This window comes from Trichosurus vulpecula, chromosome 5 (assembly GCF_011100635.1).
Source record: "Trichosurus vulpecula isolate mTriVul1 chromosome 5, mTriVul1.pri, whole genome shotgun sequence".
In the NCBI taxonomy this organism is placed as follows: domain Eukaryota; kingdom Metazoa; phylum Chordata; class Mammalia; order Diprotodontia; family Phalangeridae; genus Trichosurus; species Trichosurus vulpecula.
Window position 1 is genome coordinate 90054114 of NC_050577.1, and position 26788 is coordinate 90080901.

A 26788-nucleotide genomic window follows, 5' to 3' on the forward strand; every position below is an offset into this window, starting at 1 on the left:
TGTAAGATGACTAGGGAAAGGCCAGTTAGGTTCTCATCACTTCTCAACATGGACCATCCCAATAACTAATCTTAATTAGTCACCTTGTCACCAGTCCAAACTGACATTACTAAGGCACGAGTGTGACCATGCCACTCTCTTACTCAAGAAACTTGGCGATCCAATTGCCTCAAGAATAAAGCACTAGACAACACTGATTGGCATTTAGAGTCCATCTTAATCTGGCCCCTGCCTGTCTTTCTAGACTTCAGTAACTTCCCCCTTTTATTTATCCTGTGTTCCAGCAAAACTAGCCTCTGTTCCCTTCCCAGCACTGTGTCTTGGAACTATACTTCTAATACACTCCTCCTCCTCATCTCCATCTCACTGAAACCCTGGTTTCTTTCAAATCTGAGCTCAGGGGCCAGTGTACTAATTCCCACCCAAAGCATATTCTGGTATCCCTTCTTATTAGTGGTATCCCTTGGGAAATCACTTTGTTTTCATTTAGTACATATTTTGTATGTATGTATGTATGTATGTATTGTTAATGTTGGCCCCCTTTCAAAGAGCATAAGTTTTTTGAGAACAGATACTATTGGTTTTGTCTTTGTATCAAATGCACCTAGCACAGAGCCTGACACATAGTACATACTTTCTAGCTCCCTCATTTGCTGCAGAAGAAGGTGGGGCTTAGGGAAGTGCCAGTTAGTGGATAAGAAGGAAAGAAATCCAAGGTTTACATCTCCTGATTCCAAGTATTGTGCTCTGAGGCCTCTGTGCACTTCCATATGTCTCTGCCTTAAGGGCTTGTCTAAAGGGTGACAATGAATTAAACTTGTGAATCAAAATATTTTGGGGGCAGGGAGATTCAAGGGAAAAGGCACACACAGATTTAGCACAAGTATTTTATTTGCATTACATCAGTCTCTTTTTTTTTAAATTAAGATTTTTTATTTTTAGCTTACAACACTCAGTTCCGCACGATTTTGAGTTGCAGATTTTCTTCCCTCCCCTTTTCCCCCTCCCTTCCCAAGACAGCATGGAATCATATATATCTTCTACATATAACTTCGCATTAAACTTATTTACACAGTCAGGTTGTAAAGAATAATTATGACCAATGGAATGAATCATGAGAAAGAAGAAACAACACCCCAAAAAACAAAAACAAAAGAGGAAAAAAAAAGAAAAAAAAAGAAAAAAAAAGAGGAGAGCAAATAGTTTGCCTCAATCTGCATCCAGACTCCATAGTTATTTCTCTGGATGTAGATAGTTCTCTCCATCATGAGTCCTTTGGAGTTATCTTTGAACCTTGTATTGCTGAGAAGAGCCAAGTCTATCAAAATTAGTCATCACAGAATCAATATATCTGTGGTTGTGTATAATGTTCTCCTAGTTCTCCTCTGCTCACTTAGCATTACATTGTGTAGGTTTTTCCAGGTTATTATGAAGTCTCTATCTTCCCCATTTCTTATAGCACAATAGTATTCCATTACATTCATAGACCACAATTTGTTCAGCCATTCCCCAATTGATGGCTATCCCCTTGATTTCCAATTCTTTGCTACTACGAAAAGAGCCATTATAAATATTTTTGTACATATGGATCCTTTTCCCACTTGTGTGATCTCTTTGGGATACAGCCCTAGAAGTGGTATTGCTGGGTCAAAGGCTTTGCACACTTTTATAGCCCTTTGGGCATAGTTCCAAATTGCTCTCCAGAATGGCTGGATCAGTTCACAACTCCACCAGCAATGTAATAGTGTTCCAATTTTCCCACATCCTCTCCAGGATTTATCATTTTCCTGTTTTGTCATTTTAGCCAATGTGACAGGAGAGATGTACCTAAAAGTTGTTTTGACTTGCATTTCTCTAATCAGTAGTGATTTTAAGTATTTTTTCATATGCCTATAGATATGTTTAATTTCTTCCTCTGAAAACTGCCATTGACCATTTCTCAATTGGGGAATGACTTGTATTCCTGTAAATTTGGCTCAGTTCCCTGTATATTACAGAGATGAAACCTCTAACAGAGACACTAGTTGTAAAGATTTTCTCCGAATTTTCTGCTTCCCCCCAGTCTTTGTTGCATTGGATTTTTTAATACAAAAACTTTTCAATTTAACATAATCAAAATTATCCATTTTGCATTTTGTAATGCTCTCTATCTCTTGTTGTGTCATGAGTTCCTTGCTTTCCCATAAATCTGATAGGTAAACTATTCTTTACTTTCCCAAATTGCTTATAGAATCAGCCTTTATTCCTAAATCATGAACCCATTTGACTTTATTTTGGTATATAGTGTAAGATATTGCCCTATGCCCAGTTTCTGCCCTACCACTTTCCAATTTTCCCAGCAGTTTTTCTGCAATTGTGAATTCTTAGCCCAGAAGCTGGATCCTTTGGGTTTATAAAAGAGTAGATTGCTATAGTCATTGACTTGTGTACCTAACCTATTCCACTGATCCACAACTCTGTTTCTTAGCCAATACCAAATAGTTTTGATGACTGCTGCTTTATAGTACAGCTTAATATCTGGTATGGCTAGGCTACCTTCCCTAGCATTTCTTTTCATTAATTCCCTAGATATTCTAGACCTTGTTATTATTTTATTCAGCTCTGTAAAATAATTTGTTGGTACTTCGATTGGCATGACACTGAATAAATAAATTAGGTAAAATTGTCATTTTTATTATATTAGCTCAGCCTAACCATGAGCGACTGATATTTTTCCATTTATTTAGACCTGACTTTATTTGTGTGAAAAGTGTTTCGTAATTATGTTCATATAGGCCCTGGGTTTGTCTTGGCAGTTAGACACCCAAATATTTTATAGTGTCTACAGTAACTTTAAATCGAATTTCTCTATCTCTTGATGTTGGGCTTTGTTAGTAATGTATAGGAATGCTGAGGATTTATGTGGGTTTATTTTATATCCTGCAAGCTTGCTAAAGTTGTTTATTATTTCAAGTAGTTTTTTACTTGATTCTTTAGGCTTCTCTAAGTAAATCATCATATCATCTGCAAAAAGTGATAATTTAGTTTCTTCTTTGCCTATTCTAATTCCTTCAATTTCCTTTTCTTCTCTTATTGTTATAGCTAACATTTCTAGTACCAAATTGAATAATAGGGGTGATAATGGACATCCTTGTTTCACCCCTGATCTTATTGGTAATGCATCTAGCTTATCCCCATTACAAATAATGCTTGTTAATGGTTTTAGGTAGATGCTATTTATAATTTTAAGGAAAGCTCCATTTATTCCTATGCTTTCTAGTGTTTTTAATAGGAATGGGTGTTGTATATTTTGTCAAAGGCTTTTTCTGCATCTATTGAGATGATCATATGGTTTCTGCTAGTTTTGTAGTTGATGTGATCAATTATGCTGATAGTTTTCCTAATATTGAACGATCCCTGCATTCCTGGAATAAATCCTACCTGGTCGTAGGGTATTATTCTTGCGATAAGTTGCTGCAATCTTTTTGCTAATATTTTATTTAAATTTTTTTGCATCAATATTCATTAGGGAAATTGGTCTATAATTTTCTTTCTCTGTTTGACTCTACTTGGTTTGGGTGTTAGTACCATATTTGTGTCTTAAAAAGAATTTAGTGGGACTCTTTCTTCAACTATTTTCCCAAATAGTCTATAAAGTATAGGAATTGATTGTTCTTTAAATGTTTGATAGAATTCACATGTAAAACCATCTGGCCCAAGAGAGTTTTTCCTAGGGAGATCATTGATGGCTTGCTCAATTTCTTTTTCTGAGATGGAGTTATTTAGGTATTTTGCTTCATCTTCTGTTAACCTGAGCAATTTATATTTTTGTAAATATTCATCAATATCCCTAAGGTTGTGAAATTTATGGGCATGCAATTGGACAAAATAATTCCTAATTATTGTTTTAATTTCCTCTTCATTGGAGGTGAATTCACCCTTTTCATTTTTGATACTGGTAATTTGATTTTCTTTCTTTTTTTAAATCAAATTCATCAAGGATTTATCAATTTTATTGTTTTTTCCCCATAAAACCAGCTCTTGGTTTTATTTATTAACTTAATAGTTTTCTTGATTTCAATTTCATTAATCTCTCCTTTCATTTTCAGTATTTCTAATTTGGTATTTCATTGGGGATTTTCTATTTGTTGTTTTTATAGCTTTTTCAGTTGCATGCCCAATTCATTGATCTCCTTTTTCTCTGTTTTATTCATGTAAGCATTTAGAGATATAAAACTTCCCCTGAGAACTGCTTTTGCTGCATTCCATAAGTTTTGGTATGTTGTCTCATTATCGTCATTCTCTTGAATGAAGTTATTAATTGTTTCTATGATTTGTTCTCTGGCCCACTCATTCTTTAGAACTAGATTATTTAGTTTCCAATTAATTTTTAGCTTATTTTTCCCTGGTTATTTATTACAAATAATTTTTATTGCATCATGATCTGAATAGGATGCTTTGACTACTTCTGCCTTTCTGCACTGAACTGTGAGATTTTTATGCCCTAGCACATAGTCAGTTTTTGAGTATGTGCTATGTACTGCTTAGAAAAAGTATATTCCTTTTTATCCCCGTTCAGTTTTCTCCAGGGGTCTATCATATCTGCTTTTTCTAAAATTCTATTCACCGCCTTAATTTCTCTCTTGTTTATTTTGAGGTTAGATTTATCAAGTTCAGAGAGGGGGAGGTTGAGGTTCCCCACTTAGAATGGTTTTGCTGTCTATTTCTTCCTGTAACTCCCTTAACTTCTCCTCTAAGAATCTGCATGCTATACCACTTGGTGCATATATGTTAAATAATGATATTGCTTCGTTATTTATGGTGCCTTTTAGCAAGATGTAGTGTCCTTCCTTATGTCTTTTAATTAGATCTATCTTTGCTTTTGCTTTGTCTGAGATTAGGATTGCTACCCCTGCTTTTTTTACTTCAGCTGAAGCACAATATATTCTACTTCAGCCTTTTACCTTTACTCTAAGTGTATCCCCCTGTTTCAGATCTGTTTCTCGTAAACAGCATATCGTAGGATTATGGTTTTTAATCCATTCTGCTATCTGCTTCCATTTTATGGGAGAGTTCTCCCCATTCACGTTCATAGTTAGGATTACTATTTGTATCTTTTTCTCCATCCTATCACCCCTGAGTTTATGCTTTTATTTCTCCCTTTTCCCTTTCACTCCTCAACACAGTTTTGCTTTTGACTGCTACCTTCCTCAGTTTACCCTCCCTCTTGATTCCCCTCCCTTATCTTATTTTTTCCCCTTGTTACTTCTTCCCTCCCTTCTGACCATCCCCCTCCCTTTTCTTTCCACTTGTCCCTCCTACTGCCTGTAGGACAAATTTGACTTCTATACTTGTCAGGGCATGTTATTCTCTTCTTGAACCAAATCCGATGATAGTAAAGCTTGAATACTGCTCTTCTCCCTCCCTTCTTTCACTCTACTATAATATGTTTTTGTGCCTCTTCATGTGATGTAATTTACCCTTTTCTACTACCTCTTTACCTCTTCTCCTAGAACCATCCCTTTATATTTTTTATCATTATATCGGTTATTTTATACTGACACCCACAGTCTATGAATATCCCTTTCAATTGTCATAATAACTACTATTCTTCAGATTGGCATGTGCATATATATATATATATATATATATATATATATATATATATATACACATACACACACACATATATAATATACATATACACACACACATACATACACACACACACACACACACACACACACACACACATATATATATATATATGAAAAACAAAATAATCCTATATAAGGATGTAACTAATTGGCCTTATTGATTAACTAGGGGTATTTTTCCCCATTTACTTTTTCATGTCTCTCTTGAGACATAAAATTTTCCATGGAGCTCTGGTCTTTTCATCAGGAAGGTCTGGAATTCCCTGATTTCATCGAATGTTCATCTCCTTGCCTGGAAAATTATGCTCAGTTTTTCTGGGTAGTTGATTCTTGGTTGAAGTCCAAGCTCCTTTGCCTTTTGGAATATCATATTCCAATTTCTCCCATTATTTAATGTAGAGCTGAAAGATCCTGATTTTACCCTCTGGTTCTAGGACCTCTGGGCAATTTTCCTTAAGGATTTCATGGAAGCTACTGTCTGGGCTCTTTTTTTCATCATAGCTTTCAGGTAGACCAATAATTCTTACATTGTCTCTCTTGGATCTATTTTCCAGGTCAGTTGTTTTTCCAGTCAGATATTTCACATTTTCTTCTATCTTTTCATTCTTTAGATTTTGTTTTATTGATACTTGATGTCTCATAGAGTCATTAGCTTCTACTTGCCCAATTCTAATTTTTAATGTTTCATTTTCTTCCTTTATCTTCTCTATCTCCTTTTCCAATTGGTTGATTTTACTTTTCAATGAGACATTTTCTCCATTTATAATCTGACTCTCCTTAACCATTTCACCAATTTTACTTTTTAAAGATTTGTTTTCCTCAACGAATTTTTTTTCCATTTCTTCTTTTACCTCCCTAATTTGGTTATTAAAGTCCTCCTTGAGTTCTTCCAGGAATGCCTATTGGTCTGGAGAACAGTTCATTTTCCCTTTCGAGGTTTCAGATGTGGGTATAGTGTCCATGCTGTCCTGTTCTGAATTGGTATTTTGATCCTCTTTTCTCCATAACAGGAATCAATGGTCTTTGGCTTTTTAGCATGTTTTATTCATTGTGTTTTTTTTTCCTCCTGGCTTCTAAAGTGGCTCTCTGTTTCTGAGGCTCAGGGGGCTCTGTCCCAAGTTTCTTGTGTTGGAATCTGTGGTTCTGCTCACTGGCTTTATGTTCTATGGCCTCTAGTTTTGTGAGGTGTGGGAGAGGGGTGGTCTGGCTGCTGGAAGTTCCTTCTTCCCCAGGACTGTTCTACAGCATGGGTGGTCTCAGCTGTTGTCTGTGTTGGTGTCTGCCACTTCCCCTGGCTGTGCAAAGCCATGTCTGGGGTCCTGGCATTGATGTTAGTTAGCTCCACCCCCTGGGGCTCAGTTACTCTCATTATTCTGCTGAGGGGAGGGCTGCTGGGACACCTGTGCTAGTCTCCTTCTGCCCCCACAGGAAGGTCCCTTTCCCCAACTTCTCTTGCTACTGAAGCTTCACTTCTGGCTCCTCTGTTTGTCCTGTGGGAGTATTCTCTGGGTTTATTCAAGGGAGGGATGAGAGCCATTTTACCTGGACATCATTGCTCCCAGAATTTCAAGAAGGCCAGTTTCAAACCTTTAGACTGTGGGTTGGAGGCCTCCAGGCTAGCTGCAACTGCTGCCACTGGCTCTGTGCTCAGACAGACTTCCCGGGCTGAGAGGCCTGGCTTGCAATCATGGCCGTAGCCGGTACTTCTGTCCTGGGCCTCTCCCTGCTCCAGCATTTTGCTCACCCAGAGACCTCCCAGACCGATGCACTGGCTGGATTCCTCTGATGTTCCCACTTGTTTTGGTCTGGTGGCTTTCCGCGTGCCCAGCACTCCTACCACTCTCAGTCTACTAGTGACTCTCTCAAATCTGCTCAGATTCACTTTTTTAGATGTATCTGACAGAATTTGTGAGGGAGCTCTGGTAGTTCCTTCTTTTCATGGTGCTGTCTTCTGGTCTCTTTTTTCTAAAGGGCTTTACTGTGGTTATGGCCTAAGGTTCGTATTGCCACACACTTCACACTGGTAGGAGATCATGGAGGATGGTAGAATTATTGGTTTAGCCCAGATAAAAATGGAGCATTTTATGACTTTGGACCCAATTGGGATATTTATGGTGCGTTGCATGTTTCCAGTGATGAAGGAGCTCAAGTGATACTGAAGTTTGTTTTCCTTTAGAGCTAGAGTGGGGATGGACTTGTGGTTTCATAAGTGTAGGTGAGCTCCCAGAGAGGGAATTCTCTTGACTAATGTAGCGAGACAGCTCATCTGTAGCTTACAGTCCTACAAGGTTGCCTGGACCCCTAAAAGGGTAAGCGGCTTTCTCAAGAGGTCAAACATTTAATATGAGTTAGAGGCAGGATTTCACCTCAGATCTTTTTAACCCCAAGGCTGACCTTGTATTCAATATGCCACAATATCTTTCTGGTTATCAAAGATATTATACAAAACAGAGGGTAGAATGGTCACATAGTGAGAACAAAAGATAACAGGTGAAGTCCACATGTACTACCCTAGTACCCACAGAATATTTTAAAGCCCTAGAGGAAGATCTCCAGCACAATGGGTAGTTCTTCTAGAGAAATTAAGAGAACATGACCAAGAATCCCACAGGATAAGAAGGTGTGGATGGACAGTGAGTTTTACCATTGAAGGGAGGATCCACATCATTGACCTGTTGGTATATAATGACCACAAAACTCTTTTCCACTCATGCTTCACCATGCTGTGGAAGTGGCCTGGAATTCTTAAAGATTATGCCAATAGAGTACAAAGTCTAGCAGTTCCCACAAAGTTGGAAAGGCTCTGATAGCTGGCATTTATATAGCACTTTAAAATATGTAATGCACTTTACATATTCACAACAACCCTATGACATAGGTGTTATTATTATTTTCATATTACAGATCAGGAAACAGTGAGAGAGGTTAAATAACTTGCCTGGAATCAGTTGTTGTTGTGTGTCCTTTGTTCTTGAAGAGGACTATCGTACCAGGCAGGTGATATCATGACATGCAAGTGAACTGGACTTAAGTGAGGGAGGGCTGTATAAAGTCACCAGTCTCACTTTCTCCTCCTGAGCCATCTGGGTCCAGTGGTCAGATATAGATCAGAAAGACTGGAGATGGCCCTGGATGCAGTGGAAGACCTTGGCCTTTTCAAGCTAAGGTCTTTAACAGGTCTTGGTTTGACTGAGGCAGCACTCATTCAGTGATTAAGGCTAGGTAAGAAATGAGGCAGAGAATGGCCTCTTTATCTAATCAAAAAAAAAAAATCCAGGAGGGGAAAATCCTCAGGGTTTCTGGCCAAAACAGAAACAATTGCTATTTACATTCACTCTGAGACAATCAGGGTTCAAACAATGAACAAGGAACTTGGCCTGGGATGTATTGTTGGCCAATCAATGAGAGCCAGAGTGATTTGGGTTTAAGGGGTGGTTCTTAAGAAAAAAAAAATCTACTTGTTTCTACTTTCAAATCATTTACATTAACCTAGCTATTAAAATGTATAACATTTTTGTAGGGTCAATTTGAAAAGGCCATCCAGTACAGTTGAAAGAGTCACGGATATGGAATCAGAACTGCATGGGACAGATATTTGTGAAGACTTCACAGGGTATGTCTAATGGAGAGGTTTTGGGATCTGGCCTTGTAATTTTGGGAAGGCATGCCCTTCCCCCCCTCTCTCTCAGATGTTAGAAGATAATGAACTTCCTGTGAGCTATTTGTTCTCTGCTCTGGGAAGGGTCTCTCCTTCCCCCATCCCATTTCTCCTCCTAGACTTTCAGATGCCACCCTGGCAGTTGAGTTCTGATAGGGAAAAACCTGAACGAACCGGATCAATCTTGGTCCTCTGTGTAGTTTTCGTGCCTAGACCATAAGCCCACCCCCACCCCACCAGCCAGTGGTGAGAAGGGATAGAGGTGGGTGGGAATCTTTTTCATTAAGACTATAAATTAAGGCAGGTTCTCTTTTACCTCGCCTCCTCCCTTATGGAGGTGTGCCCGAATCTTGCAAGGTTTGTAGAATAAATTTACTTTGTTTCTCTTAAAGATGTCTCTCCTATTATTTAAAAATTCTATCCCATACAGATTCCTGAGTTCAAATGAGGGTTCTTACTTATATTAACAATTCACTTTTCTCAGCTTCAGGACTTTCATTTGTAAATGGTGAAAATAAAATTTATGCAACCTACCTCACAGAGATGTTTCACTTACTAAATCTTTAAGTATTATATAAATGTGAATTACTACTACTACCACCATCACCACCACCACCACTAATACTACCATTTCTTAGCTAAGAGGCATTGATGGGAAATCTCGCTTAGCCATGTCTTCAACAACCCCAAAGGGCTCTACATTTCAAAAGAAGAGAAATTTTGACCAAGTATCAAAACATATGCCAAGGTCATAAGGCAAAAGTTCTGATACCAATCGTGAAATGGGGATAATTGAATTACACTTCTTCTCTACTCCCAACTGTGGCAGTTCCCAAATTTTGATCATCATATAACAATGCATTGATCAATCTAGTTAGCACCATTCCCCCAATAAATTACCAAATTCCTATGTGTACATATACATATGTATGTATGTATGTATGTATGTAGGTAGGTAGATAGTTCTCACTTATCTGTGTTCTTGTGGCTCCTCCATCCCAAAAGAACGTAAGCTCTTTGAGGGTAGGGGCTATTTCATTTTTGTTCTTGTGTCTGGTGAGTGTAGGCACTTAAATATTTGTAATGAATACCAGCACACTTTCTTTTTGCAAACTATAAATGTTAATATCACAAAAAGTGTAGAGATATTGAGGGAGCTCATAGTTCCCCTTCATGAAGTGGCAAGTAATATATGTGGGGTAGCTTGTGACATACTTTGACACTCCTACCGATCATTTGTTATCTCTCATCTATGTGGATCCTTCCCCCCAGCTGTGTAAATCACAAGTCGTCCAGACTCTCATCCTGCATGACTCATCTCTATCCTCCAATAAATTCACTAGAAGGGGTGCATCCAACATGCTGGGGGTGTGGAGGAGACTTCCTGTGAGGAACAGGAAGGTTAAATGACTTTGGCTCAAGAGGCTAATAGCAGACATGGACTTGAAATCAAGGATTTTGAGATATTCTAGACTATTATTCAAGTCATAAACTACAAGTTCTCTCCTTACTTATCATGGAGGCCCCTAATTAAGCCATTTGAATGTATCCTGGGGATAAGACTAAAATAAGCACCAGAAAGATCATTATTAACAAGGTGCCTTAAAAGAGAGGAAAAACTTACATGATATGGAATGTGTGAATCATTTAGAGAGATAAGAATCTCTTTTCTGTACCAAAGATGGTGTGTGAAGTTGCCCTATTACTTGGCTGAAACGACTTCAGATAAAATATATGATCTGTCATGGGCTATTGATCTTAGAAAGAGAAGGCAGTTCATATTCCAGTATTTCATTACTAAGTGCAGTTGTATGTACGGCAACCTGCTTTTACTAACTTGACACCTTCCCAGGAAATATTGACAAGATTCTGACATTAAAATCTAGTCACCCTTGGCAACAGTCTCTGTTCATTTCTGCCTTTCAATTAATATCAGAAAACCTTTTCTGCACCTGGGATATTTAGAAATGTATGGAATTAGTTTCTTGCAGATTCTACCTTAAGTGTTTTATGTTGTTGTTGTTGTTTTTTACCACAGAAATAGATATGCATTCATTCTTACAGAGCCTTATTTAGTAAACTAAGACTGTTGCACTAAATAAAACACTGCACAACATAAAGAGTTTGTGTGCCTTACTTATAACCAGGAAGCAGCCTTTCTACATGGAAGACTAAGATCTATCCTGTCTTATGTCTAAATTAATTTGTCTCTCAAAAGTAAATTGTATTTTTAAATGAAATAATTGCTAAGTAAATTTACTTTGTTACAAAAAATTAAATTTAAAATTAAAATTAAGCAATTTTTTAAGGTAAGAAAAGCAAAACCCCAATTCCTATAAGAGCCAGTAAAACTACATGGAAATAAAACCATCCTTTGTACTCACTGGGGTGTATGTTTTACTGAAAAAAGCATGGGACTGGGAATCAGGAGACTTGGGTTCTAGTCCTAGTGGTTACAAGGCATAGATTTCAGTTAGTCAAAAATAAGTCATCTAATCTTCCTGTATCTTCATTTATTCACCACTAAAATGAGAAAGCTGACCTAGATGACCTCTCTGGTCTTTCCCAACTTTAAAATTCCAAAATTCTACATTTCTGATCCATGTCAATTTCAAAATGGTACTAGTTCTAATTCAGAACTTTTGGTTCTGGCCTCATTTGGATTATTTGACTGTTTAGAAAAGTATCATTTTTGATTCTTGATCTATTTTGTACTCTTTGCCAGATAAGACCCAATGGTCTTCTCTTTTAAAAATAAAATAAACCCAAAGGGCTTAATTCTTATCCTAATGAACAGATAAAAAAGGAAAGCTGGAACTTCCCTCTTAATTGCTTAGGAAGCTATAAGTCATCATTTAAATAACAAATCCAACCTTTAAAAAAGATTTAATACAATATTTCAAAGTTTTGGGAAAAATTGAACTTTTCAGATTGCCAAGTTGTGATTCTTCTACTGAGTTAAAACTTGTTTGGTTATGATCATTATAATAGCTAGATTTTGCACTCAGTTAATATCTCCCATGCTGCATATGTGGAGATGAATTTTCTGAAAGAGATTGGGTAAGACTTCTTTGAGTATTACATATGCATTACTGCAATTGTTCTGTAAATGTGTAAAAGCCATAGGACTTTATCTTTCAATTATATATGATATGCAACACTTGTTTCCAATACCTGCAGAGAATTTTCTGTACAATGAAAGAAAGTGAGATTCCACTTATTAAATTAGAGGAAGTTCAATTTCACATTCTCCTCACTGGCTTAGCCTGTGGTATTACAAGTTTATTGCTCCTGCCTGGCTATAGAGAAAGTTGAAATCTGAAGTCATTTTCTGCTTTATTGACCTGAAGGAGGAAAAACCGAAATTATCCCAGTCATTAAAGAAGGTACTTACAATTTTTTTGCTTTCTATTAATACAGTAGAATTATTTGTCTCAACATTCTGCAACATCACAGTTCCTTTCTGTTCTCTGTAGATGAATTCTTTATCTGTAAGAAAAAAAAGGAAGAACATGAGACATCAAGCAACTCAGTCTGCTTTTGATCAGAATGTTGGATGCTTTTGTAGGATGAGCTGAATATTTCTGAAAAAAAATCCTCTTTTCATCAAAGGCCCTTTAAACAATGAGCACTGGGAGTTTCTCTTGATATAAGCTCATTTGACCCTAAACCAGATTTTTCATTGCCACTTTTGACTCTGTTACCTGAAAACACGCGCACACACATGTGCACGCACACACACACATACACACACACATTTTCATGAATGGTGCATGCAAAGTCAACACTAGGAGATTTGCTACCTTTCAATATTAGGGCAGGGGAGATGGTAGGGTTATCAGATTTACTACACCTCAAATGTAGAAGTACCCTCTATGGAATACATACTAACACAAAAGAACTCATGTTATATCTCTCTTTTTACCTCAGGTAACATTAGATTCTTTTACCACCATTTTGTGACTTATGTACTTCACCTTGTATGGTGTTGGACCTAAACACAATAAAGATTCTCAAAGTAGCCCTCTAGAATCATAATCTCTAAATTTTTTTGATTGTACACTCCTGACAGTCAACAAACATTTTTAAGTATGTATGCCCTAGAAAAACATGTTTACTTATTTAAGAATTAATAATAAAAGCTAGCATTTATGTAACACACTTTAAGGTTTACAGAATGCTTTATGTTTTCTTGTTTGATTTGCACAACTACTCTGTGTGGTAAGTGGTATTACTATCTCCATTTTATAGGTGAGAAAACAGAAGCTGAGAGAGGTTCTGTGACCTGCCCAAGGTTACACAGCAAATAAGAGTCTAGAGGCAAAATTAGAACTCAGGTCTTCCTGACTCCAAGTCTGGCACTCTATCTACTATACCAACATAATTACTTATAAATTATATCTATGTATTCCTCTACTAATAGTTTTACTCATTATAAATTTATAGAAAAATGAGCATTCTAAATAAAGGATGAGAAATGATGAAATAATATTTAATCCTACAGTCCATAGAGAGCCACTGAAGTAGAGGAATGACATGGAAAGCAGGAACTTGGGAGAAGAAATTTTATAGCAAGTTTCTTTGATAGAAGCCTGATTTCTTAATTATGGAGGGAACTGATTATATGACAGAAAAGGAAAATGGCCAGTGCTGGAGGTGATACAGAAAAATAGGTATACTAATGCACTAGGAGTGAAATTGTGAACTGGTCCAACCATACATGTACCAAAAATGTTTATAGCAGCTCCTTTTATGGTGGCAAAGAATTGAGGGAATATTCATCAGTTGGGGAATGGCTGATCCAGTTGTGGTGTGGAGGAGTGATTAGAATGGGGAGATACTTGAGGAAGGGTAACCAATTAGGGGGCTATTTCAAGAGTCCAGGAAAAAGGTGAAAGGACCTATAACTACATAATGTTCTAAGTTGCTGTTGGTTAGAAAAATGCAATTTAAACCAATCTCACACCTTTAAGAGTGGCTAACATGACAGAAAAGGAAAAAATAAATTCTGGAGGGGATATGGAAAAATAGGGACAACAATGGATTGTTGGACTTGTGTACTGGTCCATCCATTCTGGAGAAGAATTTGGGACTATGCCTAAAGGACTATAAAAATGGGCATATCCTTTGATCCATAAATACCACTATTGGGTTTATATTCCAAAGAGATCACAGAAAAGGGAAAAGGACCTATTTGTACTGAAATACTTATAGCAGCTCTTTTTATAGTGGTAAAGAACAGAAATTGAGGGGATGTCCATCAAATAGGGAATGGCTGATTAAGTTGCAGTGTGGATGAGTAATTAGAGTGGAGAGAGACTTGAGGAAGGGAGATGAATTAGGAGCTATTGCAAGAGTCCAGGAGACATGTGATGAAGACATGAACTATACTGGTGGTTATATGAGTACAGCGAAGGGGAAAGACACAAGAGATGTTTAGGCAGAAATGACAAGATTTGCCTAAGTGAATGGATATTTGTCTTGAGTGACAAATGTAGAGGGTGATGCAAAGGTTTTGAACCTCAGTGACTGGGAAGATAGTAGTGAGTGGTGTCATGATAGAAACAGGGTAGTCTGAAAGAGAAGTAGGCTTGTTAGGGAAAGATAATAAGATCTGCAAAGCAGATTGCTATTCATCCTGTGCCTGTTCATCCTCTGTGACTCACTCTGTTCTTCTGTAAATGTAAAGCGGAAGAAGGGTCTTATTCAACAACCTCTTCCTTAGAACACAGAGCCAATCACGCACAGGGAAAATACCATAGCCACAACGTGTTCTGGAGGATGGGCTGGGGGGCTTGCACAGCTCCTAGTGCAACAAGGATCCAGTTCATGGTTAGATTATAACCACCCTGAGAGGCTCACAGCCAGTGGAGGAAAGATGGAAGCTTGTACAGACACTATGAGGCCAGCAGATGGATAGAGTTGGAATGGAGATTTTGGGGTATGTGTGTAATAATGAGTGAAGACAGGGATGTTCTTATATTGGAGAAAAGTCTTGTCAATGGCTACTGTGGGGACAATGGGATGTAACCTTTCTTCGTACCCTACAATTGCTTTATCACACATTCTATGAGGGAAGAAATGCTATAAACTCCTTGGTGGGGGAGTAAAACAGGATTTGTTCCCTGCAATGGGCCACCATGTGTCTATGAGCACATGGCACTCCAATTTCTTTTCTGTTTGTCTTCCCTGATCTTTGATGAATAAATCCCTGGAGACAGAACTGACCAGGATTGAACCTTGTGAATTCTGAAAGGTCTTAAGGGTTATCTGAGGTAGCAGAGGCAACAGGAGCAGGTATCAGAATCTACCAGAGGCGCTAGCAGTGGCTAACAATGGAGGAAGCACATATGGAAGGCTATAGAAAGCCTAAGGACAGTAGTGGCTGTGGAAATTATGACCCCCTGAGATGAAGAGTCAGCTTATGGAAAGGCAAGGATCCTAGGAGCCTATCAAAGAGATATATCTAGGGAGTATTTCATGAGGTTTCCACAAAGAGAAAAAAAGAAACAAAAAATAAACTTCTAGGCTAAGGAAGCAGAAGGTACTCCATGGATGCAAATGCTTTTTACACAAATGTTTCACTACCATTTTAAATTTGAATCCACTTTCCCCAGGCATCTTGTGGATGAGATAAGGGGAGAGTACGCCCCCAACCCCAGTTTTTGGGGGAACTATTTTATAGCTACTCTTTTTTGCTATACCTTCTCAAAAACCCCTTTTCTAAAAGATAGCAGAATTCTAGCAATTGAGTAATAATGGGAAATAGATTACATGGGGGCTCAGGAGCTACAGTATTAGAAATCTCAGACTATCAGGACCATCATTAGCATCTTGAGGACAGTCATAAGTCAGGTGACCTCTGGGGAATCCAGCCTTTTAGGGTGAGTGGTTGTTGGGACAGACAGAGCAGGGGAGGTGCTATGCTCTCATAATAAATGTATAAATCTCTAAAACTCTTCTGCTAAATATAATCCTAGTCAATTTTTTTAAAGTGAAGAAAGGCTTCTATAAATTTTCTGTATATTACGAAATCACTAGGAATAGGAGAAGGACATTAGTACCCTCTCTCTTCCTGTTCCTTACTTGGTAAGACAATAGAAGCAGCACATGGAACAGATGAGAAGTGTCTGTGGTGACAGCAATTGAGCCTGGAAATACAGTCAGGATTAAGACCCACCAGAAGATTCTGATCTATTGTCTGGGGACCTCTGATGTTAAGAATAATCACACTGGCCTACATGTCCTCAGTTATCATAGTGTAAAGAGGTCCCACAAAAGAACAAAATGTATTTAAGGCTTCTTAGATGTCAGTGAGCTAATTCTTCTGTCTACTAGCATCAAGAATGGTAAATTACATCTGACTATATAATACAAATTGTAAAGGGGAAACACAGTTAAAGTGTAGTAGAAAGAGGATTTCATCTGATGTTGGCAGAGCTGGGATAAAATTGTAATTTTACCACAGAGAAATTGGTTTGATCTTAGGCAAGTTGTTTAGGTCAGCCTTCTTTGTTTCAATTATAAGAGAGAATGTGAATAGTGGAAAAAATACATTGCACTTAGTATAAGGAAGAACTGGAGATTCAAATCTTTCCTCTGACACTTGGTAATTGATCTTTCTGAGGCTGTTTCCTTATCCACAAAATGGGAATGTTCCTTATACAGCTGTTTTGAGAATTAAATGAAATAACATACGTTAAGTGCCTGTCAAATTTAAAATACATCATATATGCACATTATGTATGCAAATTATTTTATGTGTATTATATGATAAGAGTATGTTATAACAAAAAGTTACCCTTTTATATCCTTTATATCTATTTTATTGCATTTCTGTATTAGGAGAGATATTATATGCAAAGCATTTTGTAAATCAAAAAGTCCTATAAAAACATCAGTTACTACTATTGTTCTATCATGTTACATTTTTGTATTTTAATTATATGTATATGCATAGCCACTAGGAGATTATAAATTCCATGAAGATGGGTGTTATATATTTTTGACTTAGTATCTCTAACCTAGGGTTTAGGATTATCTTTTACACACAGGAGATGCTTCATAAATATTCAGTGCAATTTAACAACTATTTATTAAGTATGAGACATTGTGCTGGGTCCTGGGAAGACACTGACATTTCAAAGGATCTGGGATCTCAGCATTGTGGATGCTCCAATTTGTGCAGATAATCACTTGTTTCCACCTTCTCATCCTGTGTTATCTCTTCATATTCATGTCCTCCCAAAAATGATCTGTGAGGGGCTCACCCAATGGCCTGTTTTCATCATTTACTGTTGTTTGTAAAGCACTTAGCACAGTGCCTGGCACAAAGTAAGTACCTAACAAATGCTTGTGTCTCCCTGCCCCTTCCCCATTCTCTAAGCCTTTAAACATTCTACAGGTACCTGTAGGGCACACAGATACATGCCTATTATCCTTAACTCTTTCTGTATGATGGACCCAACCTCTTTTTCTCATTATATTATTTAAAAAGTTCTTCTCTGTCACTTGTTGTGCAGCTTTATTCATTAGCAACAGGACACAGCGCACTGATATTTACCACATGTCCCTCTGCCGTACTTTGAGTGAACTGCAATTTTGATTCTTTGGAGACTGAGGTATTTTGTGTATGCCATCACCTGAAGAATCAAATTGTAAAAAATATGTTCCCCCATGAAGGTACTAGAATCATTGAAAACACTGCCTAAGTACCCATTTGTAATAGGTGCAGCATTTTCTTCCTCCTTTTCAGCTCTGGCTTGTTTCTTGTCCATTTGCGATAGCTATCCAAGATACATGGATTGGTGTATCAAATTAATGAAATGTCCCTAAAACTGTATATAACAGCTTGAAGAACACACTCTTCACCTCCATTTGTTTTTTTTTTCTATGTGGATAGTTAGGCTGAAGCAATTTTAGTGATTATCAATCTCATTTTGTGAACTCTGCAGTGTTCCAGGGCTTGATTCAATTACTGTATTATTTGTCATCGACAAACAAGAGGATCCAGGGCAATGGTACCAAAGTAGGGGTGAGGACTAGGAGAGAGCTGTAGAATGATGTCAAAGAGGCTGGGGTCATAAGTGCAACTAATCATAGAACGGAATGCTGGCTTATATCTCATCACCCCTACCCTAGAGACAATATGTGGCTTATATCCATCCTCTTCAACTACCCATCCCACCACCACTGGCTTTCCATGGCTGCATGAAGCAAAGACTCCTCCTTCAATTCAGAAACTCATAGTAGCTAACCAGATAAAATTCCCTGTCTGCCCCGCCCCCACCCTCAGCGTATCCAAATCTTGCATTTCCCCATCGCTTCATGCTTGCAACAGATATCTCCTAATTGTATTTTTGTATTCCTAAGCAGTGGTCAGTGGGTAATTTCCACTCTTCACTCCCACCACTCATATTTTTAAATTTTTCAGTGGGAAAGAACGAGTAGCAAAAGAGGAACAGATATGGATTGTTTCAATTATATTGTCTCTCGACCCAAATTCACCTTTCTTCCTATCTCTCCTGTTTCCAACCTTTTCACTATTCTTGTCACTATTTGCTCAACTGAGATTGCCCTCTTCAAAGTTACCAGGAAAACACAAAACATATTATCACCTAACTGCCTGTGTGGGTTAAAGGAGAGAGCAGAATCAGACGAAGCTCCAAAGTGAAGAAGATAAATCAGTTCTGCTTGGAACATGGTTAATTTCAGATGTTGATGAGATTTATATATATATTTATATATGCACATACATATATACATACACATAAAATATATACACATGTACATCTATATACATATATATATATATATATGTATATATCATCCACAATATAATAAAATCACCAAGAGAAATAATTTAGAAAAGAGAAGAGGGTCCAAAGCAGAGTTTGGGGGGATCCCTCTACTTGCAGGGTAGAAGATGGATGATCATACGGTAAAGGAGACTCAAAAGGACTAGTAAGATGAGGGCAGGCATAAGAATAATAAGGAGAACAGTGTTACTGAAACCACGGGAAGAGATGTTTGGGAGTAAAGGGGAAGCATTACTGTCAGAAGATACAGAGAAGTCTAGCAAATAAGAACTCAACAATGGCCATTAAATTTTCTAGTTAGGAGAACTAACTCATTCTGGCATGGAGCAGTGGAGGAAAGGCAATAAGCATTTATATTGTGCCTACAACATGTTAGACATTATGGTAAAAGCTTTTTATAAACATAATATCATTTGATTTTCACAACAACTCTGAGAGGTAAGATGCTATTATTACCCCATTCTACAGTTGGACAAACTGAGACAGAGGTGAAATGATTTGTCCAGAGTCACACAGTATCTGAGGCTGGATCTGAAGTGAGGTCTTCCTGATTCCAGGTCCAGTGCTTTATCTACTGTATCACTTAGCTGCCTTAAGGACACTGTTCACTGGCTTCTACCCCCTATCAAATGATATATGTTCTTTCCGCACTCTTTTCAAAGAAAAGACTCCAGTAGGAAAATTGTGGGTTTTTTGTATATTTTTGTTACACCCTCAAAAACTGTGATGTATGAACCAATTTTAGATAGGATCAATGCTTCTCAGTTCTTTTAGTGATAATACATTTCAGGAAATTAAATAAAAATATGATAGTCTCAAAACTCTGAGTACCATGTAGCGCATGAAATTACAGTAGATTGTACTTATGGACTGCTTAGCTTTGCCCAAAACTAATGTCCAAATTAAACCTTCAGAAGTCATGACAGTTGTACTGTGTATCTGTCTGTGACAGATAAATTGATGTTGTGACATCTAACAGACTTTGCTGTAAGGTTGTGCTAACCTTTCATTGTTAAGTAAAATCTGTGCATGCCTGTAGCTTTTTCAAGTATAAAACTTCTATTTTGAGGATAAAATTACTGCAAAGAAATCTCATCAGAATATGAACATATTTTCATTTCTCAAATACATAGCACATATAATGAATAAAGCGAGTGTATTTGACTTTTCCCCAAGACATACCTCTTTAATTTCAACTAATATCTAATTTAAAATAGTATTCCTTCTCTCATATTTTCTTGTATTCTTTTTTTGGATTAAAACAGAAGCAATGTCTATTCATGTAGTTTTAGATAAGAAATATTTCCTATGGCATACAACAAATTATGTTTAATTAAAAAAAACTAGTCCAGGTGCCAAGCTGATAAAAAATGTAAAATAAAATGAAACTCTCCAGTTATGGGCCTACATGAAATATAGTAATATATTTTGTCTCTTTATTTTATCTGTCACTTGGCTTTCATGGCAATCCATGACTGTGGAGGATCTTTGAAGGTTTGGCTTGCAGAATGATACTGCTGGTGATTTTATTATATTGTTCTAGGCAGTCCAGGGCTATACATATAAATTCTGAGACACTGTACCACCATATTGGGATCCAGGAATCAGGAGTTACACAAAGAATGGTTCCATGGCCATATTCCCAGTCAGCCATATTATGACCATTTCCCACTCCATAATTAGGGAGAGAGGCTATGGATTCCAGTGATCTTTCCTCTATGTCTCTGAAATCCTAAGCATTAAGTTGATGCCTTGAGAAGAAGTGACCTCTGGTTGGAAACCACAAGAAGAAAGTAGGGTGATTTGGAAAACTAGTGGGCGATATCATGATATTTGGGTGTGGTCAAAGCAAACGTGACTTTTCAAACTAATGATTCTTAGAGTCCAATGGTAGGGCTGAAGCATATATTATTGTGATTCACAAGAAGTTGCATAGGTCCATCACTAGACAGGGAAAATAGATGCCAGATCAAAAAAAATCAAAGTGTATCCCAAGAGGTAGGAGGCAGAATTGTAAAATTTTGAGCTCTAGAGAATTATTTAAGCTTAAAAGCTATAATAATGACAGCTGGTATGAAAATTATCATTATGGTGATAACAGTTTTTAAATGAGCAAGTCTATCCTATGGAATGGTCATAGAACAACCAATATATGACAATGCTCAGTCTAATGGTCCCTCAAGAATTCTGGATTCTTAAGTATATAAGAGTTCCAGAAATGTTGAGCAAAAACAGTAGGTACAACTATCTAACTCTGGAAGACCTCCCTAGTATTAATATCTATGGAAAGGTAAATTCTGATTTTAAAATCATCTTGAAAAAAATGCTTTATTTTTTAAAGCAAAGAAGTCAGCATATAACATATAACAACCTAAATAAGAATTGTAGACACCCACCCTCCAATTCACATGGAGGGAGCAAAGTGACAAATAGAGTTGAAAATGAAGTGAAGGAGAAGGTAAATGAAATGATCTGGAAAAGACAAATAATTTCTTCTGCCAGGGATATCCATTTTATGTAAAGTGTGGAGAGGTAAACAAACAAACAAACATGGGATCTTAAGGGAAGAAAATGGTGAGGAAGAAAACAAAACTCAAGAGGTAACCAATTAATCGAGGATCATTTATTAAGTGCACCCTATGCTCCAGGCACTGTAGTAGGCACTATGGAGACAAATACATAAAAGAAAAAGTAACCTTTCTGAAGGTAGGCTTTATTGGTAACTTAACCAATCAAAGAAATTAACAAGTATTTATTAAGGATCCACTATGTGTAGGGGAAAGAAAAATATCTACTTGGCAACATCTCAGGTGTCCAGGCATTTAGAATCTAGTCAGGAATATGACAATACAATAATAATAGCTATAATCTAAGGCCAAATGGCTAAACAAGTTGTGGTGCATGGTTGTGATGGAATACTGCTGTGCTATAAGAAATGATGAGCCCAATAATCTTAAAAGAACATGTAAAGATTTGCACAAAATGATGAAGAGTAAAGTGAGCAGAACCAAGAGACATTGTATATAGTGATGGCAATATTGTTTTAATGACATCTTTGAATGACTAAATCATTTTGACTATTATAAATACACAAACTAAAAATAAAGAATATATGAAGAAAGATGCTATCTGCATTCAGAGAAAGAATTGATAAATAGATGTATAGAATAATTTTACACACACACACACACACACACACACACACAGACACACACACTATTTGTGACCTGAGGGGTCAGGGAGGGAAGGGAAGGAAAAAAAAGAAATTTAGATAATAATATTTGGAGATAAATAGCAAGTTATTCATGGTAGATTTTCAGTTTCAGGTGCAATCATCTCTTTCATTAAACTGTGTTATGGCGATGCCTGTTTTGTTCCATGGATTGAAAATAAAATAAATTAGAAAGAAAAAAACAATCTAAGGTCAAGTCTATAAATAGTACATGCAAGGTATTAAGTACCATAAGAGTGCTTCAGGAAGTATAGATGAGGGGGAAATCTCTTCCCACTTTGCATGGTCAGGAAGAGCTTTACAGAAGAAATGACTTGATCTGGGCCTTGAATTTCAAAAGGTGGAGGTAGAAGGCATTTTGGGAGGGAGGAATGATACAAGCAGACACACATAACTTTAAGAGATGACATAAGATTAGATTCACACATCCTACAGAAACCAATGGTTCCTGAAAATGGAAATAATTCAGTGCTTGTCAGAAAAAGAGATGATAGAGATCACTGAAGCATCACAGGGCAGTGTAATCTCAGAATTTACCCTTAAGGGTCTAACATAATGCCAGAAATATTTTAGAAGTTATTCCCCTATTACCATCCAGTGTGTCCTAGGGACCAATTGTAAGGAATCATCACAGGGGAAATAAAAATCTAGTCAAAAGGGGTGGGGATGGGGGAAAATAGATTATTTTTCTCATAAGGACTGTTCCACTAGAGTCATGTTACTCTTTCCTCTAAACTCCCACAGTCCAAATTATCTCTGTTACTCAATTAGTAAATGTAGTCACTAGAAATACACTAGACTTGGACAGAATCAGAAGAACTGGGATTAAATCATAGCTCTGCCATTTAATAGTTGTATGACCTTAAGTAAGTCAATCAGCATCTCTAAATTTAAGCTTCCTCATCTATAAACAGCCAACTTTACAAATATATAGAGTTGTTAGGAGGCTCAAATGAGGTACTGTATAGAAAGCATTTTGTAAATCAGAAAACAAAAACCACATTACTAACATATAATGGATTGGATATTAATTAGTTGGAGCATATGTTTGTGTATGTCTTTGTCTATCTGTCTTATTTCTCCAATTAAATGGCTTAGAATTCTTTCTATCACCATAGCGAATAGCATGGTATCTTGTATATGGTAGGTGTTCAACAAAGATTTGTTGCTGCTGATCTCTATCTAGGGTATGAAGGCTGCCAAATTAGATTATAGCATTTAAAAGTCCAAATGCATTTTTTAAGCTCCTAATATATGCCAGATGCCAAGCCTTAGAGATCATCTGGTCTAACCTCCTCATTTATAATTGAGAAAATTGGAACTCAAAGACGGGGAAGTGACTTTTCCTAGGTCACAGAAATGCTAAGTGATAGGCAGAGCTAGAGTTCAAACCTAGCTCCTTTAACTCCCATGGAACAACCGGAAAAATAATTTTCTTCTGAGTCACCTCCTTTTCCCTCCCTGGAAATAATCATATGCTTCAAAGAAATGAAAAAGGTTGAAATAAACAAATTAAAAAGAAATGAAGAAAATAAAAGCACAAATTTACCCAATTATATGCCCAAAAAGTGACAACCTAAATGAAATGGATGAATATTTATGAAAATATAAAATGTCCAGGTTAACAAGACAAGAAAGAGAGAAATTAAAAAACCCAATACCATAAAAAGAAGTTAAATAAGTCATAAATGTGTTCCCAAAGAAAATATTCTGGGACAAGACTAATTTACAAGTATATTCTATCAAACATTCAAGGAATGATTGCTACCAGTATTACAAAAATGAAAAACAAATAGGAAAAGATGTGCTACTACACTCCTCCTATAACATAGATGTGGTCTTGATACTTAACCCAAGGAGACTCAAAGCAGGCAAAGAAAATGACAGGCCATTTTCCCTAATGAATACTGATGCAAACATTTTAAATAAAATGTTAACGAGGAATACTACAACAAGAAGTCACAAATATTACACCTTGGGCCTGCTTGGATTTATCCTAGATGGCAGGATTGGTTAAATACTAGGAAAACTTTCAACATAATTGCCATATACTAACAAGAGGAACAAAAATCATATGATTAAATCAACAGATGCCAAAATAGCTTTTGCTACTCTACTCACTCTTTTTAAAAACGAAAGGAACAAATGAAATGAAGAAACAAACTCACATTTCCTTAATATTATAAGTAATATCTATCTAATGCCAACAGTTAGCATTATATATAATGGGTATAAAGTAGAGGACTTTCCAATAAGGACAGGGAGTAAAGCAAGGATATTAATTATCACCAGTATTATTTGGTATAGTATTCTAAAGACTACCTAAAGTAACAATAACAAGGAAAAGTTGAGGGGAACAGCTAACTGAAAGGAAATAAAATTATTACTTTTTGGAAATGATATGATGGTTTGCTTAGAGCACACTAGCAATTCAACTAAACCAGTAGTTCTCAGAGCCATCATCATGCTCCTTGTGCTTCTCAAGACCCTTTTAGGGGGTCTCTGAGATAAAAAATCATTTTACAACAACCCTAAGAAATTATTTGCCTATTGAAATGTTCCTCACCTTTCCAACTACTTAGCTCTGTTAGGCCAGATTTAGATTTCAACCAAAACAACATATTACAACAGATTGCATGCAGAAACAGATATGAAAATCTAGCTGCCTTCTACTAAGCTGAACTTGAAAGAGATTTGAAAAAATGTGTAAAATAACGCCATTCTCCTCACTAAATTTTGTTTTAGAAAATATTATTTTTCAAAGAGTACACTGCTTATGTTAATATGTAATGGTTTAATTATCGTTACATGAATTAATAAATAATTCATGTAAATAAATGTATTTTAAAATTTTATCAGTTTTAATACTTAATTCTGTAAATATCAAAAGACATAATGCAAATAAGAAAAAGCTATCTGGGGTTCTCAATAATTTTTAAGAGTGTAAAGTAAGACCAAAAAATATAAGAACTGCAGAACTAAACAGTTAACTGAAACAATTGATAATTTCATCAAAGCTTCAGGACATAAAACAAATCCATATAAATCATCAATATTTTAATATGTTACTTATAAAACATAGCAGGAAAAGAAAGAGAAATTCTGCTAAAAATAACCTAGGATGTATAAAATACTTGGGAGTCTACTTGCCGATCACACACACAGAGGAACTATATGAATAAGACTCTAAAATAGTGCTTATACAAATAAAGATAGATCTAAATAGAGAAATATTAATTGCTTATGGGTAGGTTAAGTCAATATGAGGAAAATGACAATACTATCTAAATTCCTTTCCTTTCTGGGGCCATACCAACTAAATTACCAATGGATTACTTTGTAGAGCTAGAAAAAAATTAACAAAATTCATCCAGAGGAGCAAAAGATCAAGAACCTCAAGGAAAATAATGAAAAAGAGTGGGGAGAAGAGGAATCTAGCAATACCAGACTTCAAACTATACTACAAAGCAGTAATTATCAAAATCATTTGGCACTGGCAAAGAAATACAGAGGATGATAAGTGGAACAGATTAGGACCAAACACATAGAAACAAATGAACGTAGTTTACTAATGTTTGATAAATACAAACGTTCCAGCTACTTAAGGCAAGAGCTGACAAAACTGCTAGGAAAACTAGAAAGCTATGTGTTAGAAACTAGGCAGAGGCTAACATCTCACTATGCATACTAAGGCATATTCCAAGTGGAAACAATATCTAGACATAAAAAGCAGATATAAAACACATTAGAGGAACAAAGAAGAAATTGTCTTTCAGATCAATGGATTACTAAACAATCAAGGAACAGAGAACCTCAGAGAAGAAAGTTTTTCCACAAACCCTAATAAAGCTAAAATTGAAACAGAAGTAGGTAACTGGGGGAAAATTACAGTAATTTTCTTGGATAAGGGTCTCATTTCTAAGATACATAGAGAAATAATTCAAATTTACAAGAATAAGAGCTATTCCTCAATTGAAAAAAGGTCAAAGGATGTGAATAAGTAGTTTCTAAGAAAGAAATCTGAGCTACCAACAATGATATGAAATATTTTCCCCCAAGTCACTATTAACTATACGATGTCAAATTTAATCAACTCTGAGTTTCTACCTCACACCCAAGAGGATGGTAAAGTTGACTCCCAAAATGACTTATGTTTGAGGGGCTCCTGGAAAACAGGCACATCAATGCATTGCTGAGTGAGCTATGCTTTTGATACATCTGTTCTGGAAAGCAGTTTGGAATTATGCCCTAAACACTATTAAAGTATACATATTGACATAGTGATATCAACATGTGTAAAATATTTAAAGCAGCTCTTTTTTTGCAGTATCAAATAAATGCAAATGAAAAGGATGTCAATCAAGTGTAAAATGGATTAACAAATTACATTATGTCATGCCATACTGTTATGCTACAAGAAATGACAAAGAGAATGGTTTACGAG

General features: G+C 36.5%; 1 protein-coding gene across 1 annotated transcript in view; it reads right to left on the reverse strand.

The window, feature by feature from the left end:
- The window catches only part of DPP6 (dipeptidyl peptidase like 6), a 1232953-nt gene that overhangs the window by 416253 nt on the left and 789912 nt on the right, over positions 1-26788 (reverse strand). Inside the window, exon 4 of the mRNA XM_036759527.1 lies at positions 12689-12783. Within this exon, the coding sequence (XP_036615422.1) occupies positions 12689-12783 (95 nt within the window). The remainder of the gene's footprint in view (positions 1-12688; positions 12784-26788) is intronic.